The sequence below is a fragment of the Rhipicephalus microplus genome, chromosome 5, assembly GCF_043290135.1.
Source record: "Rhipicephalus microplus isolate Deutch F79 chromosome 5, USDA_Rmic, whole genome shotgun sequence".
NCBI lineage: Eukaryota > Metazoa > Arthropoda > Arachnida > Ixodida > Ixodidae > Rhipicephalus > Rhipicephalus microplus.
In genome coordinates, this window is record NC_134704.1 from 66,213,490 (window position 1) to 66,233,008 (window position 19,519).

General features: G+C 46.8%; 1 protein-coding gene across 1 annotated transcript in view; it reads left to right on the plus strand.

Moving 5' to 3' along the window:
• The window catches only part of LOC142817814 (solute carrier family 35 member F2-like), a 135,289-nt gene that overhangs the window by 107,185 nt on the left and 8,585 nt on the right, over positions 1 to 19,519 (plus strand). Inside the window, exons 2-5 of the mRNA XM_075895632.1 lie at positions 883 to 992; positions 3,093 to 3,286; positions 5,903 to 6,231; positions 17,053 to 17,108. Coding sequence (XP_075751747.1) covers positions 883 to 992; positions 3,093 to 3,286; positions 5,903 to 6,231; positions 17,053 to 17,108 — 689 coding nt within the window. The remainder of the gene's footprint in view (positions 1 to 882; positions 993 to 3,092; positions 3,287 to 5,902; positions 6,232 to 17,052; positions 17,109 to 19,519) is intronic.

The window sequence follows — 19,519 nt, forward strand, 5'->3', positions numbered from 1 at the left end:
CACCGCACATACTAATGGAAAGTGACTTTGTAAGCCTTGCAACGTTCCATTGCAGTTGGCTGCTTCAAACTTCTAGTGAAACGAGAGGTACGCGTGAAGTTTCTGCTGCATTTGTTTGTCTGTTGAGGCGTATGTAATGTCTGTTTAAGTAGAGTAAATAGATTTTAACATAAACGTGCCTTTTTTGCAATTGAATTGTACCTCTCAAAGAACAATGAATAAGTGAGCGGACTTTCAAAAATGTTAGGCTCGACAATCGGCCGTTGTCCGAGAAAAGGGTTTTAGAACAGCGGCCGGGACAGTCTTCAGCACGGAAGGCTTTGGAATGTGGAGGCGTTTCTGGAGGACAACTGCTCGTAGAGACAGACTTGAAACAGTGTCGTTTACCATATAGTTGTTCTACTTTTTTCTTTATTTCTTTCTTTATAACATCTATTTTCAATAATATCTTATTCTTTTTAAGCCCTTTCGCACAGAAGGTTGCAAGCTGGCCTGAAAACTGGCTAACCCATCTGTCCATCCGTTCTTTTCTTCCTCTTTCTTCGCTGAGAACATAATGCTCTGAATACTGTACAGCGAACAGCAACAATTTGCAAGACGTGACATTTCAGTAAAACGTATATTCCTGCTTTGCCTGGGAACATAGCATCCGAAGAAACATTCTAGCCTGTCGCATTTATTGCAACCTAAATTTACCCGATAGATTAGAAACGTCATTCAAAAGGAGAGCAAACATTTCCCGAAGCCTATACGTCCTGTTTCCTGTTGGGTGTATGCACCACACACTTTGGCGCCACATCATTTTTTCTTATCTTTTTTCGTCATATGTTCCTTGACAAATGCTTACTTACGTCTTCATTTTGATTTGGCTTCCTTCTTCAGGGAGGTGTGGAAGGCGCTACTGCTCGGCCAAGTTCTCTCGGGCCTCCTGTGTGGCACTGGAGTCACCAGCCAAATCCTACAGTCGCAGCACAACCTGCAAATCCCCACGGGTGAGTGATAAAATCAAGTCTGCTTGGCTCCCAGTCAGTTACAGCAGACGCTAAGGGTCAAGTAAGCGGTTTCCGAGCTTTAGCGTAAGCTACAAGGGACCATTTTGTTACTTTTCCCTCAAAAAAAGAGAGAAAAAGACACAGTCACCTTCCACCCGCATGCTTCGCATAACATCAATTCCCAGGGTACGTTGGATCTGCTGAATTTTTAATTTATATCACCGAAAACTCAGTGAAGCCTGTAGTAAGCCGCGCAACGCTTGACACAGTGAAACTGGTTCTGAAGACTAATCTGGTTTGCTTTTTATGCCGTTGCTAGGTGATGTTAGGTTGTTTCTGTGTTGACTCTCAGCGCAAAGAGCTTCGAGATTAGTCACTGAAAGTCATACACACGATATAGGCACATCGTCGTTGATGTTGGCCTTCTAAAACTTAGGGATATCTCCGCAGCCACCGTTGCCTCTCCCGTTCCCAAGCATCTCCTCACTGTACGTAGTCGGAGTGTTTTGCTCTTGTTTTCGCTTCTCAGCCATTTGTTGGCCTAACTATAGAATATAGAATGTATATAGAATGTAGAATGTGAATATAGAATGTTTGTTGACACTTTCCAACCCACTCCTGTAAATATCCCTGATGGGATTGACAGTATTGTTAAATAAATAAATAAAATAAAACTGTTGTTTTGCTCATTTGTAGTCAACCAGCGGTGCGTAGTGGTAGTCACCCAATTTTTGTGGGACACACCCGTTATTTACTGGCTAACCTCTTTGTCCTTCCTCCTTCATTTTTCCTCCTTCTCGCCTTCCGTTTTTAATGATGATATTGATTTGTTACGGGGTGAACAAGGAGCGAATTATGGGAGATGCTGCAGTGTAGGGCTCCGGAAATGCTGCCGCTGCGGCTGAGGTTCGATCCCACGATCTGCAGGTCTATGGTCGAAAACAATAACCACTCGACCATCATGGCAGGAATTCCTTATTTCAACAGGCTAGCTGCTTGAGCTCCCGTAATTAGTATGCCGTGTCACGATTCACTGACTCACTATCGGTACACTATAAAGCTCCTCCCAGTCCTAGTTACGATAACACTTGTACTCCGTGATGAGTAACTGTCGTTTTGGCTATGAAGCTTCTAAGCAATAATAGATTTGCAAAAGCTACAGTCGCCTGGTAAAGCAACGCAGACCGATAGTTCGAAAGAGGAGCAACAAGAAATGCTGGTGTCTGAAGATGAAACCATGGTCGAAGTATTTCGTGGCAGGGATGAGCGTGAGGAGTTCTCCAGAGTTTATGTTGAAGAATATTTTTATGATGATGACTATGATGAGCACAATGGCTGCGATGATTAAGCTTCCTCATGACAGATGACCTCTCCTTAATAATTGCTGTCGTCTCACTCATACTTACGTACTAGTAGTTGGCTAAAACGTCGTAGCCATCGGTTGAACTTAGCTATAGCGCCCTAACACTTCGCTACAGCCTAGCAAGAACCTAAAAGAAATCTATTCAGAAACAACCTTCGCAAACTGTAGTTTACTAAGGTCTACAAATGACCTAGAAGAGACGAGGTTAGCTTGCAGAATTGTCCAGTTTTGCTGTATCAAGTCTTGCTTGGCTTAGTGCTCAGTGCAAGCTTCGCCAATGCTCGGGTAGGTGGGACATGAACAAGGTGTCTTCACAAATCTAATTGGTCGTACATGTGCATTGTGACTGCATGTATTCAGTCTGTCGTGAACGCTACTCGTTCAACGGCTTTTTTTCATATAACGACTCTGGCTTTGTGATGACGGTCGTACTCTTCACTTAAATTTGGTGTTTTTTGTTCCTAAATATTTTTTGTTTTAGTAGTGTTTCGCCCTGTGTTTCGCGAAGTCTTTGTTGTAGTAGCGCTTCTACAATGATGAATTTTCATGTTGTTTTTCTTAATTAAAAAGAAAAACCTTTTAATTGCTGGTTCATCATCGTCGTTGGCTGTCGCGCTGCTCTCAACCATAATCAGATGGAACTTGACAGATTTGCTTGCAAGTGTTGAAGCGCAGTATATAGACACGGCATTCAGCCGTGTTGTTACAACGCGGACGACGCCTCCTCTCGAATTCAGCGCAGAGCTTCGTCAACTACGTGCTGCTGTGTGCGGTGTTCACCACGTGGCTGGCGTGCCGTGGCGGTGATGCAGGCCTCATACCTGTGCTCAGAGCCCGTGGTGGACGCTACTTCCTCCTTGCGTTGGTGGACGTCGAGGCAAACTATCTCCTGGTCAAGGCCTACCAGTACACCACGCTCACCAGCGTACAGGTACGCCCCGTGCGCTTCCACCACTTTACGGTGAAGGCTGTGTATGGCTAGGCGAAACCAAAGCCGTACGTTCGCCACGAACAGTCATAAGACTCTCCATTGTGAGCGCCGTGAGTTACGTCGTTATCTGCGTCGCACCAAAGCGCGCGCGCCATTGGCAGCAGCGCCGTTAGTGAAGCCATTGCTGCGTCGTGCCCAAGCATGCACGCGTGCCATTGGCTGCATAGTCAGTGACGTCGTTCATCGTTTCGCAGCCGTGCTTCTGAGCTCGCGTGCAGGATTGTACAGACGCCCGACCAGAAGACACGTTTTCAAGAACATCGCTGACAGCTGATGCGCGAGAGAATTCATTTTCGCCGGGCCGATGCAGCAGTGTGGGCACAAGAACACGCATGGGTGGTGAAAAGTAGGCAGAAACTGCGCACCGAGGATCCAGCAGCTTACCGAGTTAAACGCAAGCGACAACGGCGAGCCGATGAACCGGCGTTGCGGACAGAGCAGCGTCAGTGAGGCGATGGCGGGAACGCTCTCGCTGGGGACAGTGCCCGCTTCTTCGACTTAGGCTGTGACGTCTGAAGCCACCTGCGGCTGTACGTTTCAGCTTCGCTAGTTATTCATCTGTACAGAGTGCTTGCGTGGTGATTTTTTTACGTATATGCACATGTCGCTAAGCAGCGGTATCTTTGCTCACTATCCATGAAGGGCCCCAAATGCGACGTCGGCAGTCACACTCCCGGTCACATTTCCATTTAGCTATATTTATTAAGGGGTTTTGTATAGACCAGTTTTTTAATGACTTGCAAGGCGCAGCCATCTTTGGGTGTGACACCTGATTACGTAGAACGGACGACTATACCCTGTTCTCCACACATGATGGCCGCCAGTGTCGACTTGACATCATCTGTGATGTGATTATTCCGCGCCTTCTACGCCAGCCTCATATGCAGATGAAAACTGTGGTTAAGATTACATATGCTTCTTTTAAACGTGGGTGCAAGTGTCAAAACAATCTGGCTTATATAATAAAGGCCTTTTCAGTGCAATACACACCTCGCGGCACTCTTGATTCTCTCCGAGACACGTCTATAGTCAAGCACTTCCAACTTCAAGCACTACCAAGTAGGCAAAAAATTAATGGTTATGATTCATTGATTTCAGTTAAGTTTATACATATAAGATCGACACATAATTAAACACAATAAACAAAAGACTGTCCGGATGAATAATAAGAATTAAGTAATGAATCAAATTCACCTCGATTAGTGTGACAAAAAATGAGTTTATCCGAAGTTCAAATAAATGCCAGACCGCCACTACCTGACAGGCAAGTCAAGAATTAAGGTCGTTTCCTATAGTTGTTTTTCATTGCGATATCGAATACGTCCACTTCAGCGGCGGCGTCCACGCATCAGCTGCGGGGGCACGTCACGCATTGCGTGTTTCATCATATGGCTTCAAACGTATTTGCACGGGCTTCTTCAGCGAAAAACTAGAGGTCATTTATATTTTACTTCGCTTCGATTACCTTGCTGGAGACACCACCATGTTAAACAATAGTTCAATGTACCGTGTTCCAGGACCAATGTCGAGAGCTTTACGTTTCTTTGCTCGAAAAGAATACAAACAAGGAATAAAGTAGGTTGCATTTCGAGCCTTGTATTTGACTTTTTTTTTTACGCAGGAGTGAAGACTGACCGATTGCAAAATAATTGGACGTGTCCTCAATTTAATTAGATACCTATGCTCTTGGGGAAAGAGTTCAATACGCGATAGCGTTAAAGAGCTCGCTTCGCAGAAATTCCGGCATCGGCGTCGTTCATTGTGAGCGAAAAATCATCATATTGTGCGTGACCGAAAAATTGAAAAAGATGCAAATGAAATCAATAATAAAAGTTCTGAGTCAGTGTGTGGATTGAACCCTGTCGCTCGGGTGGCAAGCGGGCCACAGAGCCACGGGTCTGATCGTAGAGACAGCGAAAATGACTTCCTCTGCTTGGAAATGCAGTGAAAGTAACTTTCATCCTTCACAAACACACGCTTCCTGCATACATGCTTTCACAATACAACATGAATACTGCAGTAATATGCGTGATACAAGCGTACATTGCCATCAGGCGTCAGAAAATTTGCTTATCATAATGACTTCATAGTTTAAAGCTGGTCACCCACTACATAAGGCACACACATTACTGAGCCTATTCCCTAAGGCCACGTAACAAGTGCTCAGCAAGTTTGAAAAGATTTGGCACAATGTGGTTGAAGCACGCACTAGGGACACGATATCGCTATCGCGTTCAACTCTTAAAGGCAAACCTTCAGGATCCCTTAGTTTCTAAATGAGGCCTTATGAGTTGTTGCACAAGCTTGTGCACTTGACCCGGTGTTGCACCATTTTCTATATCGGTTAAGGTCGATGTCATCGAATAAGGTCGCCACATGACGTCTTAGCAAAACGTCGTTGATTATAACATCATGGCATGACATCACAGAATCACTGGCGCCCTTTCATCATTCATATGCATTTAGGTAACATTTCTATTCATGCCGCTGGCGGTCATCGTCAGTGGGCAGTCGGTATGGAGTTCAGTCCATAAATGTTTCGCCTCAACACCGCAGCTGCTGGACTGCTTCACGATTCCGGTGGTGCTGGCGTTGTCATGGCTGGCGCTCAAGGTGCGCTACCACCCGGTGCACGTGATGGGCGTCAGCGTGGCGCTGCTGGGCGTCGGCTGCCTGGTGTGGGCCGACGCGCACGAGGCGTCTCACTCGGCGGGACAGGCGTCGCCCTCGGCCAACCGTCTGCTGGGCGACATGCTCTGCCTCGGAGGCGCCGCACTCTACGGCATATCCAACGTGGCGCAAGAGGCCTCCGTCAAGCTCTGCGGCACCGTCGAGTTTCTCGGCGCGGTGGGACTCTTCGGGAGCGTCATCAACGGCATCCAGCTGTGAGTGGGCTGCCGTTCTGCCATCGGCTGCGAAGGTTTTGATTGCTCGAAAAAAAAAAAGGGCCAAGCGTGTTTTTTCATGGTTGCGCTGATGTCGCGTGGGTCGACTTCATTTATACATTACGAGCTGTTATTGTGTTGGCGTGCCTTTCGCTTTGACTACGCTGTGCGTCGCACTCAGGTCTAAAGGTTTTCTGTCATTTTGACGAAACGACGAAAACGAAAGTACTTCATTTGTTGAAGGAGAGCTATATAGCTCCAAGGTGTGGGTGTTGATGGCAGCAACCACTGCGAATACTGGTCATGCAGATTGCAAAGTATTTCAGCGGTTAATAAAGATGATAAAAATTGTTTTAGTTTTAGTTTCCTAAAATTGTATTACTGAATGATCGGTAATTACTATATGGGAGGTACCGGCTTCAATACCCTGTGCCAGTCGGAGACCCAACGGTTTATCAAGGGGTGGAGGAGCCACCGACCTGAAACTCGGCTATATCCACGCGCCTATGTCACTGGCTGCCTACCAGTACAACAGGTATACATGCGAACTTCGAACTGGTGCTACCACAATAGGAAGATTTAGTCTCTTGGTTAAAACGAACACGTACCCCAATATACTCCCACGTTCTACAATACACCCTTCCGAATATCACGATGTGCACCCCTGGTGCGGAGGGATACTAACACTTACACACATTACATACAATTTCCCTCGCGTCCTGTTCCGGCAAGCTTGACGCTCATACAGCTTCCACATTGGTCGTGGGAGGCGTGACTTTCAAATCAGGCATTGGGAAGCCACCTGGTAACCCTGGACCAGGCCCGGTGAGCCGCTATAACCAGCGCAGCTCTAGATTAACGACGCCACCTATTTTAGTTACTAACAGACAATACTAATAAACGTTATTATCTCTCTTTAGTCGCTTGAGGGGCACCCCGCATGGGAAGCTAAAGTGGCATGGCAACATACAGAGTTTCTTAATTGGTTTGGTGTTGCTCCTCACTTATGTAAGCGATGATTCATAATTAATGACCGCGATGATTCATAATTAATGACCGGAGACAAATAATAATTCATGATTGGTTCACAAGTGGTGACTAAAATCTCAAGTAACCTTTGCAACGAGACACACCGTTCTCGAACGTTCCGTGAGATTACGCTTGTTACTTCTATGGTACGGGTTGTTCGTTACTTTTGTGAATATATTCTCTTCGTGTCTGATACTTAGTGACTGGAGTAATGAGTTTACAAGTTGCCATGATGGTCAAGGTTCCTTTGAGCGTTGCATAAATGGTTGCCAGACAGGGAGGGTCAGTGTTGCCTGACTGCCGCTAAATTTGACTGCAAATTTTTTTCTGTAGTTGTGGCTTCTCCGTGAGAATTTGGTGCCATTCGCGGTACATTTCGCGAACGAGCGACGCTGGCCGTTTTAATAAACGGAATGAACCGCGCCTAGCAGTAGTCGAGCGTGGCGCTGCTGTGCAATTAAGAGGCCGTTTAAATTTACTGAATGAACCGCGCATTACAGAATTCGTTTTATTTACAGAAAGAACCGCGCCTAGCAGAAGTCGAGCGTGGCGCTGCTCTGCAATTAAGAGGCCAATTTAATTAACGGAATGAACCGCGCCTAGCAGAAGTCGAGGCGCGTTCTCTTGCTGTGTGCGCAGCTGTGCGATTAAGATATCACATCTCAGTATTAAGGGTGACGGGGAAAACTGAATAGAGTCGCAGGAGGTGATGCGCTGCCCCCTCCCCCCTTGCTTCATATCGTTAATTAAATTGGCCTCCTAATTGCACGGCAGCACCACGCTCGACTTCTGCTAGGCTCGGTTCATTCTGTTTATTAAAACGGCCAGCATCGCTCATGCACTCGCGAAATGCACCGTGGATGGCACCAAACTCTTACGGAAAAGCCACAGCTACAGAAAAGTTTTTCAGCCAAATTTAGCGGCAGTCTGGCAACAACCACCCCAAAGTCTGGCAACTGATTCATGCAACGCCAAAAGGAACCTTGCCCCACGATGTTGTGCGTGTGTCTCTGTAGCAGCCTGCACTGTGTCCACCTTACTCATTACTACATGCATGCTCAGATCGTCTGCCTTTAGCACATAGTTCTAGTGTTTCTCGTGTTACAGCTGCAAGAACTCGTTCTCACCGGGCGCGTGTCCCCTCTCCACCAAAGCTTTTTCCCTTGGCATGCAGAGCGAAAAACGACTATTTAAAAGAGGCGCCCACCCCCGAAATGAAAAGTGCCCTCCCCCCACCCCGAAAGAAAATAATTCGGCAGATCCCACGTACCTGGGAATCGACGTTATGCGAAGCATGCGGAGGGAAGGTGACTGTGTTGCAATTTTTTTTATTGAGTGACATGGAATGAAATTACACTAAATATATGTGCAAATTTTGCACGCACAGGCATATGTTGAAGAGTTGCAGATGTTTATATAACTAGTTGTTTGCACTTGCGCAACGATGCCAACTGGAACATGCGTATAACACCAGAAGCTGATATGAAGCGCTGATGCTCGCGAGGATGCTGGCCCTGAACATTGCTACATAAATCAACTTCAGCGCATGGCAACTAACCACAATTGACGTTATCCCGACGTGACGGCTGTATCAAAGGAGTACGTATGTAATGTTTATAAAATTGGTAGGCAGCACTGCAACCACAATAGGCGTTTCACAAAGATTAGTGTCTATTATAAAAGTACTTCCGGGACCTGGCGTAGCTCTGTGGTAAAATGCTTCATTGCCACGCAGAATGCTTGGGTCCGATTTTAGCTTAAACCCTGATATTTATTCTTTGCAATCGTCGGGTCGACGCTACCGATGTCGGGTATTGATGAACGTTGGTGCGTTAAAATTGCTCATGTGTGTTCTCGTCGTTCCTGGGTAGATACTAAGTGTCAATCACCTGTGGCACATACCCACAATACCAGCGGCACATACCGGCCCGTAGGTACACTTTCTGGCGGGAAGCGTTTAATGATGTACGTGACGGGACTGTGACAATATTGATGTCTTGACCAGTGCGTCATATTCTTTAAACCATCTAACCCTCCCATGCTAATTTTGGTTCACGCCAAGGGGGTGACAACGAGAGCACCCCAACGTAAGCGGCTAGATAGATAGATAGATAGATAGATAGATAGATAGATAGATAGATAGATAGATAGATAGATAGATAGATAGATAGATAGATAGATAGATAGATAGATAGATAGATAGATAGATACGCTCAAAGCCGCCGAAGTTCGCTAAGAAATGCTTCGCATTTAAAAAAAAAGCATTACATATGTACTCTTTTGATACAGCGGTCACGTCAGGTTAACGTCAATTGTGGTTCAGTGCCATGCGCTGAAGTTGATTTATGTGGCAGTGTCCAAGGCCAGCATCTTTGCAAGCATCAGCGCTTCATATCAGCTTCTGGTGCCACTAATACGCATGTTCCAGTTGACATCGTTTCGCATGTTCAAACAACTGGTTATATAAACATCTGCAACTTTTCAACGTATGTCTGTGCATGAAAGGTTTGTGCAAATATTCTGCGTCATTTCATGACGTGTCGCTCAATAAAAAAATTGCAACATTGTCACTTTCCCTCCGCATGCTTAGCGGAATGTCGATTCCCAGGTACGTGGGATCTGCCGAACTTTTTTTCTTTAAGTTTTGTTTTGTTCTTATTGCGTGCGATAGTGGTTATGGACACCGATGGCGGTGGCGGAAAACTACAATGCCGCACGTGACCCACGTTGTGATATCATAACAGCTTTCGCTGTAAAACGTTCCTGCCTAGAGAGGGAGAAGAATTTTTCTTGTGGCAGAAAAGCTATGGCAGGTCGGCCTGAATCCATTTTCCGGCTTGCTGCGCAGCGTTAGGCGAGGGGAGGGGGTGCGAAAGAAAGGGAAAAGAGAAGGTGTTACTGATGATGATGAGGAAGATTGAGATGAAGCAAGACTTTAGATCTATTTATAGTTCTCTTGTCTAGTTCTGCCTGTCGTGAAAACTTGGTTAGCTCTTTCAGAATATCGCGCTGATGACGAGGCGGTGTTCCCAACAGAACTTTTTTCAGAAACTTGCTGCTCGGTACATTTCATGAAGACGGTGGCCATTGAATTACCTGGCGCTATATGTCGTGGGCGCAAGATATGTTCAGCTGTCTCTGGCCTCACCATTGGGGGCATGGCCGATAACGTGTACGTAACGACGAGTGAACGCCACACTTATTCGTAACCGGCGCAATACGCTTGTATTGCACCTTTTCACGGTTGGCGGTAACCTAATGTGTATATCTAGGTCGAGTTCGTGAAGACGGCGGTGATGGTGACTTGGTAAGGACAAATAGGTTGCTGTAGTTTCATGGAGGAGTGTGTTCACAACAGTGTTAGTACCCAGTCGTGAAAACAGAAGAGCCAATATTGTGGCGTTATTGTGAGCCATATTTGTCTCCGCGTCGGCTTGCTCGTTTCCGTGTAAGCCGCAGTGCCCAGGAATCCACTGACATCTTATACGATGGTCCCTCTTCGGGGCTACATTGTGTGATTCAGCCACTTTTTGAGCAAGACGATAATATGGCCCCCGTTTAAGCGCTGAATCTATGACAGCAAGTGCTGTTTTATATTAACAATATATAGTCCAGCTGCAAGGAGGCTTCGTCTATCAATAACGAATTACCTCGCACATGGCCACGATCTCTGCCACTTTTGATGTTTTTTGATGCTCTAGACGAAAGCGTTCGCTGGTCTTTAATTTTGGAATGACGGACGCCGCTGTTGAAGCAGTGGGTGACACAGACCCGTCAGTGAAGACATGTGTGGGAGAGGAATATTCTGTAGATATAAACGATAACGTGAGTATGTTTAGGCCACGCAAGGGTATACGTGATTTTCCCCTCTCTGGGAATGGATAGGTGGTGGTAATAGAAAACATTTAATTAAAGAAAATGCGCCAAAGAGTTGCGAAATATTGCATGCTTGTGTGGCAAGACCCTATTCCGTGATGCCAATGGAGTTGGCCGCTGCTCCAGCGCGCCTAACCAAGGAAGGTTGAGCATCCAAGGTCGAGAAGCCGAGCCGGTACTCCTCCCTAGCCTCTCTAGTTGGGATGGGGAAAGGAGGTGAAAAAAATGGCAGTGACTTAGCTCAGCTATGCCAGGATATACGTAGCGTTAGCAAAGGTTCAGCTGATTATGCTTAGCTTTCCAGAAATCATGCTTACAGCTGTTCCGATGACACACACACGGTATACGTATTATGTGGCACATGTATATTTATTTGCCGGGCAACTACTTCGGGATCCGATGAGTTAAGCTTCTGTGCTATACTGGACCGTTGAACAGCATTTGCACTCTCCTTCTCCATGGCTATACCACAGTGGCAAACGCCAGTCAGAGGCGCTATCAAGCGGCTCCAGCGCAGTGTCAGATGGCGACTGCACAGGGAAGGCGCGCGCGTCGGCGTCCATATGTCTACCAAGGCTATGACGGCACTTCTCTGGAAATTGCACACCGGCGGCGGTGAGTCGCTCGCGGTCGTGCCCGAGTGAGAGAGAGGTGCCGGCTCCGGTGCGCGACACCACTGATCGTCTGCGCAGCGCATCGAATTGCGCGCACACCGGCGACGAGCCGCGCGCGGCGGCGGCGGAGTATCATTGCGCATGCGCAGACCAGTGCCACGCGAAATTGGCTCAGCGAGGCCAGTGTAGCTAACGCTACAAAAGAAGGTGCTTTTTGGGGCACGCAGTGACGACGTGGTAGGTGTCGGTCAGGACCTGGCAAGTAGAGCAGGTGCCACTGATGTCTGGTAAAAAATGCCTGGCGACCGCCGGACTGAGATTGGTGTTCGTATCTAGGCGGCGTTGTAATCGCTCGCCCGCTTTTTCAGGTCTTAATAAAGTCCGTGCTGGTACCTCTGCAGATTTCACCGGAGCAAAGCCTGAGGGAATGACGCTCTCATGGCGTGAGATTGCTTTTGCGAAAGTGCTGTCTGGTCGGTGGGTATGGACTGTCGATGAAGGATAACGATCGTGACGGGTCAACAGTCGGAGATATACTCTTGAAGATTCGCATGAAAGATATCTCTCCATTGGTGTTATGCATGCTTCCGCAATGACTCCCATCGTTGAAGTACAGCGTGGCAGTCCAAGACATGTTCTCAATGCTTGAGCTTGCGAAATTTGCTGCCTACGCCCATGAACGAGATCACCTATTGGAACAATGGCACGGCAGTCCAATCATGCTTAGCCCTTTTGAATTTCGTGGGTTTTTTGGATTGTTCGCACTTCTTTAGTGTTCATGCTTATGAGGATGATGTTAGTGATTGTTCTATCATTACGTTCAGTCCGTCGTATATCTCATTCGAGGAATGTATCCTAGACCATTGATTGATATGTGGGGTTTAACGTCTCTAAACCACTATATGATTATGAGAGACGCCGTAGTGGAGGGCTCCGGAAATTTAGACCTAGACCATTAAAAAAAGAAAAAAGAAAACGCAATGTGTGGCAAGTGTTGGGGAACAAAGTTTACCATCCGGCGCACTGTTTGCGCGAAAGATAATGAGAAACGTGGTTGTTATGGGAACGGGGCTGTCATTATGGACTGAAAGGCAGCAAAGAAAGGTACAACGTCCGGTGGCGTGCACCGCGTTTCGAACAAGCGAGTTGTTCGCCACCGGCGAAGTCATTTGCGATTTTCGCTTCCTCTTTGGAGGAATCGTAGGAAGGTGGGGAGGTAGAGATCGGAACCTCTGCGCTGCACGGGTGGATGCTAATTAGGGAAGCCTTGTGGTCATTACCGTGGTTGTGTGTCGCACTTCCCGCTGCTACCGTGGTGGTGGGACTGTCGTTAGCGCGTCGGCCAGCCGAGGCGTGCCCGGCCTGCCGACCGTGAGCCGGCCGCTTCCGAACCGTCAATGCGAATCCACGCGGTCGTTAGCGAGCGGTGCGACCGCCGATTGGGTCCGTCATGAAGGGCGCGGCTGGTTACCGGTGGCGGCGAGTCAAGAAGCGTGACAGTGACTGAATGGCGGCACGCTACACAAAGGCGGGCGGGTGAGCGCTTTGTTGTAAAAGGGCGAGGAAGGAGACAAACTGAGTTGCGTTCGTGTGCGCGAACAAAACACACTAGCGTGGTCTTGCGGAGATGCATTGAAGGTTCTTCACTGTTTATTTATTGATGAATATCGCCAAACGTCTAAATATATTGCTGCTGCCATGATTGGTGAGCTAGCTGGAGTGCTATCGACAATTTTGGAACAGCAGCAGTCATTCAGCAGGCACGGAATTCGCGGTAGTTTTCTTGCGATAGCAAGTACATGGACACTTTCAGCTGAATTTTGTCGCCGGCGTCCCCGTCACTCACCGTATATATATATATATATATATATATATATATATATATATATATATATATATATATGCAAACGCAACAAAAAATGAACGAAGGAAAGACTCCGGAGTGCGGAATCGAACTTTGGTCCTCTGAATCATGTGTGCGAGGCGTTAACCACTGAGCCACCGAGGAGCCACCTTCACTCCAACCACTAAGCCACTTTTGCGGCAGAACTGCCACTTTCTTTTTTCGTTCCTCTGCAATCTTAACGCAGCCACTGTATAAGGGTTCGAGCCTGAGACTTCGTGTTTACAGGTAAACGTGAATTACGGAATCGTCACTTACAGCTGGCTATGCTTTGTACGCTGAGTTACAGTCCGTTTCATTTCATTTCATTTTATTTCCTTAAAGACCCCTTGCGGGGCATTACATAAGGGGTGGGTACATAAAAATTGAGCAGAAAACAATCGTTTGTCCTAAAGTGAAAGATGATTAGTGATACTGGTTGTGAAGGTAGAAGTACAAGTAATGGCAGGAATGTCGCCTGAAAGGCCATTCCAGGCAACTGCTGTGCGAGGAAAAAATGATGTTGAAAAGGTAACGGTGCGTGCACGTGGGCGTGCGACTTGAAGAGGATGACTAGTTCGTTGAGAGATGTGCGCTGCGGAAACAAAATAAGGTGGCATGCGCATCGAGCTGTGAAAAAACTTATGAAATAACGAAAGACTGGCGATACAGCGGCGGAGGGAAAGGAGGGGCAGTTGAAGTTCTGCCTTTAGTGAAGATACGCTGACGTCATGGGAGTAAGAATTATTGATAAACCTAGCGGCACGGTTTTGAATACACTCAAGGGCGTCTTCAAGATAGGCCTGTTGCGGGCTCCAGATTGGGGAAGCATATTCAAGTTTAGTTCTAACAAGGCTTTTGTAAGCTAATAATTTTACATTTCTAAGTGCGTTACGTAGATGACGTCGCAAGAATCCCAATGTTTTGTTTGCCGATGATATGACTTTCGTGATATGCAAACCCCATGAAAGATCGTTGCAGAGTGTGACCCCCAGATATTTAAAAGAATCAACAGTTTCAACTGGAACATTACTGATGGAATATGGAAAAACAAGTGGAGAACGGCGGCGGGTGAAGGATAAGGCTTTGCATTTGTGAGGGTTAAGTTCCATTAGCCAATCATCGCACCATTGTTTTACATTGTTAAGATCACTCTGTAGAGTTAATTGATCAGAAGCGTTACAAATTGTGTGGTAAATAACACAATCGTCGGCAAACATTTGGATTTTACAGGATACATGAGTTGGGAGATCGTTAATCAATATCAGGAATAAAATCGGGTCCAGAACCGACCCCTGCGGGACACCAGATGTTACCGGAAGTGAAGTAGAGGTAGCATTGTTAACAAAGATAGCTTGAGTGCGGTTACTTAAAAATTCATGGATCCACTTTAGGACGTCGGGGTGTAGGTTTAAGCGGGAAGGTTTCAACAGAAGGCGTTTACGGGGTACTTTATCGAATGCCTTCGCAAAGTCCAGGAATATGGCATGTGGGATATTGTACTGCCCTTCGTAATTGTCCGCTCGTTTCATGTGCTCTTTTTCGGCAATATTGCGATGTGGACTTCACAAGTTACGCCTTGTCCGGTCCGCATTGCAAGAGTGCTTAACAGGCGTACATCCTATATAAGTGTCTCTCATTCGCACAAAAGAGGCACCAGTCATTTAACCGAAGCTAGAATTGTTCAATTTTTTGATCGACAGAAGCTTCGTTTACGTGCGAACTTGGCCATTCGTTAGCTCGCTGGGAACGTTGGCCGAGGTGATCTCGTGGCGCGGTTACCTTAGGAAAAATATTTTCTGATCCTATAAACTAAAAGAATGACTTCAAAAAAGATAGTTTCAAACGAGAAACAAATGTCTCTCCTACATTATAACATCAGCTGTGTCTCTACAGATCGTCGATGCTTGCGGTTCGTGGCCTCCGTGATCAGCTTCGGCACGCAGCTGGAGCTGACCGATTGGTGACGCCGACACGCAGTGACGTGCAACGCATTCGCTACCACTTGCAACGACGTTGATTACCCTGAGAGTGCATTCACACATGGCCTCGAAGAGTGTGGCAGTGGCAAAGCCCACAAGAAAGGGGGCAGGAGACAGGCCCCCAGGGTACCGCATTGGCTACGAGGCTGCTTCAGAGTGTAATTTTCAATCTAAACCAATTCGTTGTTTCCCTTCGCTGTCACTGTAATTCAAAGTGGGCTCCTGAGGAGCGCGACCTCGATAGGGTTGTTAGTTTTGTCGTGCCAGACGAGTTGGTTGTTGTTGTGTATATGGTAATCACTACAGTCATTTCGAATGCTTGGTCGAATGTTCACGTCATGTGCAGAAGAGAACCTTCATGTCCTCGAAGTTAAAGTTTTATTTTTTTAATTGTGCAGGGGTGCTATGAAAGATGACTCGAGTGACTTTGCTCCGAGCTTGCTCCACGGCGGCCATGACATCAAGACAGTGCGGAGCGCGTGATAGCAGCGTTGATAAAAATGGCTACAAGAACGTGCGTGGCGACAGAAACTCATGTGGGACATTTGAGGAAGTTATCAAAGAAACACAGCCTGCGCTCGTACACGTGAGCGCCACCACTCAGTCAACATTTCAGCAGTGGTCTCAGGTTTAGCTGTGGTCTCAGGTTTAGCTGTGGTCTCGCTGACGGGAGGCGCTCGGCAGGAACGAATCTCAGAGGCTACCGTGCTGATTATCCTAAAGCAGACTTGGTGCAGGCATTAAAAGCTTCAAAAGGAACTTAAGCAGCTCGTGCCTTTCAAAAACATCAGACAAAGCTTCTGACACATTCATTGTATGGGCGCACGTTTGCACTCAGTGGAACGAAAACCTTTGGTTTGAAAACACCACGTGAAAACATAAATAACATACGTATTCTACAGCAATGCAAGAGGGAGACCATATTATTTGGTGGAGCTCGATAAGTGTGGTTGTCAATATTTATGTTGTCCCAAACGCTCTTAGGCCTCCTAGAAGATTTAGGTTACACTGTGTGCGCATGGTTATTGACTCATTCTGTTCGTTTAGGTGTCTGGTCACGTCATTCGTGGTTTTCATTATCATGGTGTACGTGGTCTACTCTAAAAGTTAGTGTCTGTGTGTATAGAACCAAAGGTTGCTATTAAGGCGCACCTTATGACATTCCGTTAAGTCCCGATTTAAACGTATACAGACACAGTTTTGCAGTCCTGATTTCTTGGTTAGTTGTTGGTCACTATTCTGACCCGACCCACCTGGGAGGATATGTAGACCATGCGTGTGGCGGTACGTCGGTTGAAAAATAGTAAAAATATCAGCAAAAATGAAAAAAAGTTAATCGAAAATTTATATAATAGAAGAAAACGTGAACTTTTTTATATGATTTAAGTAATAGTTTAGTAAACGTCATGCTTATTCGCTTGTTTCATTGTTTTTGTAGGGCCTTGCTGGAGAAGGAAAAAGTGGGCGAAATTCACTGGGATGATTGGCAAGAAGGTAAGTACCTTGTAGATAAAATACATCACGCTTAGGGCCTGGTCTGGTTGCACATGTTTTAGGGGCGAAGCTCCTTAAAGTGGCACCCGTTCGTCCCTCGTAGTAGTACGTAACATGTTTCACGCTTTGACCTACAAGGTGGTGCCGGTGGAAGAGTTCCACTGTGCGTTGTTGAACAAGAAAAAATTCGCAGCGTGCGCGTTAACTAAATGCCAAATTCTCCTGTCTCTCATTCCCCATTAGCAGCCATTGGTATATACATTGAGCACTATCTGACAAGAAAAGGTTGCTACATTGCCCCGCCGTGGTGGTCTAGTGGCTAAGGTACTCGGCTGCTGAACCGCAGGTCGCGGGTTCGTATCCCGGCTGCGGCGGCTGCATTTCCGATGGAGGCAGAAATGTTGTAGGCCCGTGTGCTCAGATTTGGGTGCACGTTAAAGAACCCCAGGTGGTCGAAATTTCCGGAGCCCTCCACTACGGCGTCTCTCATAATCATGAATAGGTTGTGGGACGTTAAACCCCACATATCAATCAATATTGCTACGTTATACTCGCTTGGCGCAACTTCCTTGGTTTTAGAAAGGTTCAGCAAGCGTTGGGACGCAGTGCCATGAATACAGTGAACTAGTATATACCATGAACTCGAGGTGGTTAAAGGTGGGAAGTAGACACGAAGCGCAAGCCGTAAGGAAGTGTGCGTGTGCCACCTCTCGTTTAGTCCTTGGAATGTCCGCTGGATGGTGGTGCTTCTATATGCGGAATATATGATGAAAAGATGCGAGGTGGTGGTACTTGGAGAGTTGACTAGATGGGCGAACGGACACACACATATGCATGGACGGACGCACGGATGGCTGCACGGACGGATGGACGCAAGGACTGACGCAGGGGCGGATGCATGGACGAACGCAGTGATGGACGCATGGACGGTTACACAGACGGACGCATGGACAGACGGAAGCAAGAACAAATGGACCGATGGATGCTTCGCCTCATTCTCCATCAATCACCCCGTGGATATGCTGCCTTTTTTTGTTTTACCGCGCTTTTAATAACTGCGGTTCCTTGTGGTTCATTCCTGTGCACCACGCAACGAAAAACATACACTCGCGAGAGAAATTGCGTCGCATCTCGCAGGGCGTTGTGATGGGCTGCAACATTTTTCTTTCGTAGAAGGAAATTGAGCCGGACTTCATTTCGTGGTGTGTCATAAGCCTGAAGTCAGGCAGACTGATGAGGAATTGGCCGTTTCGTTGGCGTAGAAAAGAACCGTTAGGAAGAAAGGACATCAGAAAGACAGGAAAGGCAAGGACGTAAATCAGTCTTGCATAACCGGTGTGCTACCTCCACATGAAAAAGAAATGGGGGGGGGGGTTGAAAGATTAGTAAAGAAAGAAAAAAAAAGAGAGAGAGACGGAGCACACACGCTCCGAAATATGGCGTCACAGCGCAGAGCGCCAGCATTGTGTGGTGTACGTCACGATTAAAAGTCTTGCGGTGTTGCACGACCATTATAAAAAATTATCCTATATGAGCATAGGCTCAACCCCATCGCAATAATTTCGGCCGGATGTACGTCATACAAGAGTATTGAAGACGTCACAAACGTCTGGCATTCTCGCCCTTGCGCCCTTTGCGCCTTGGTGTTTGGGGAGAAGCTTGGGGCGACAAACTACTCGTCAAGACGCTGGCGTGTTTTCGCTGACTGTACCAAAGGGGAGAGGCGCGGAGCTGTTCGGGGCAAATGAGCTTGATGGGGGATGCGTACGCCTCGAAGAGATTTTGACAGCTTGAGCAGTTCATGTTGAACCAGCGAAAAGCACGGTCGTCGGTGTCGCGAGTCTCGCGTAGAGCACGAAGTGTGCCGAGCAACGTGTTGAGATGGCTGCAACACCGGGCACCCTCGTCGTCTGCATAAACTGGCGAGGCCATCAGCGGCACCCCGTCAACACCATTACGTGAACCACGAGCTCGACTGGTCCTTATGGAACTATGTAGTGTACTTTTTTTTCAACCGGTATTTTGTTATACCCTAGCTTTCACTAATTGTGTTATGTGCGTTGCGTCGCATTTAGTAACTCAGAAGCGCGAGCCCGACCTTTCCTAATTTTTTGTATCTCGTTTTGATTGTCATCATGACGTTATTTTATTACCTTACCGAGTTCTGGTTACTTGTACTACTTGTAGTGTACATTTAGTGCTTAGTTTTTTTGTAGTTATTCTTTTTCATCACGCGTATCTTTGTTTTTCTCTTTAGTTAACTTCTGTAGACTCTTGCATTGCCCTTGATTTAATTAAATGCCTGTTTGTTTTTCATCAAATGTCCGTGTAATCTCTATGAGTACGTTAGTCAGACCCAAACATCGCTACACGTGTAGCCCCGCATGGATCAACCGGCCTGCATATGTAAA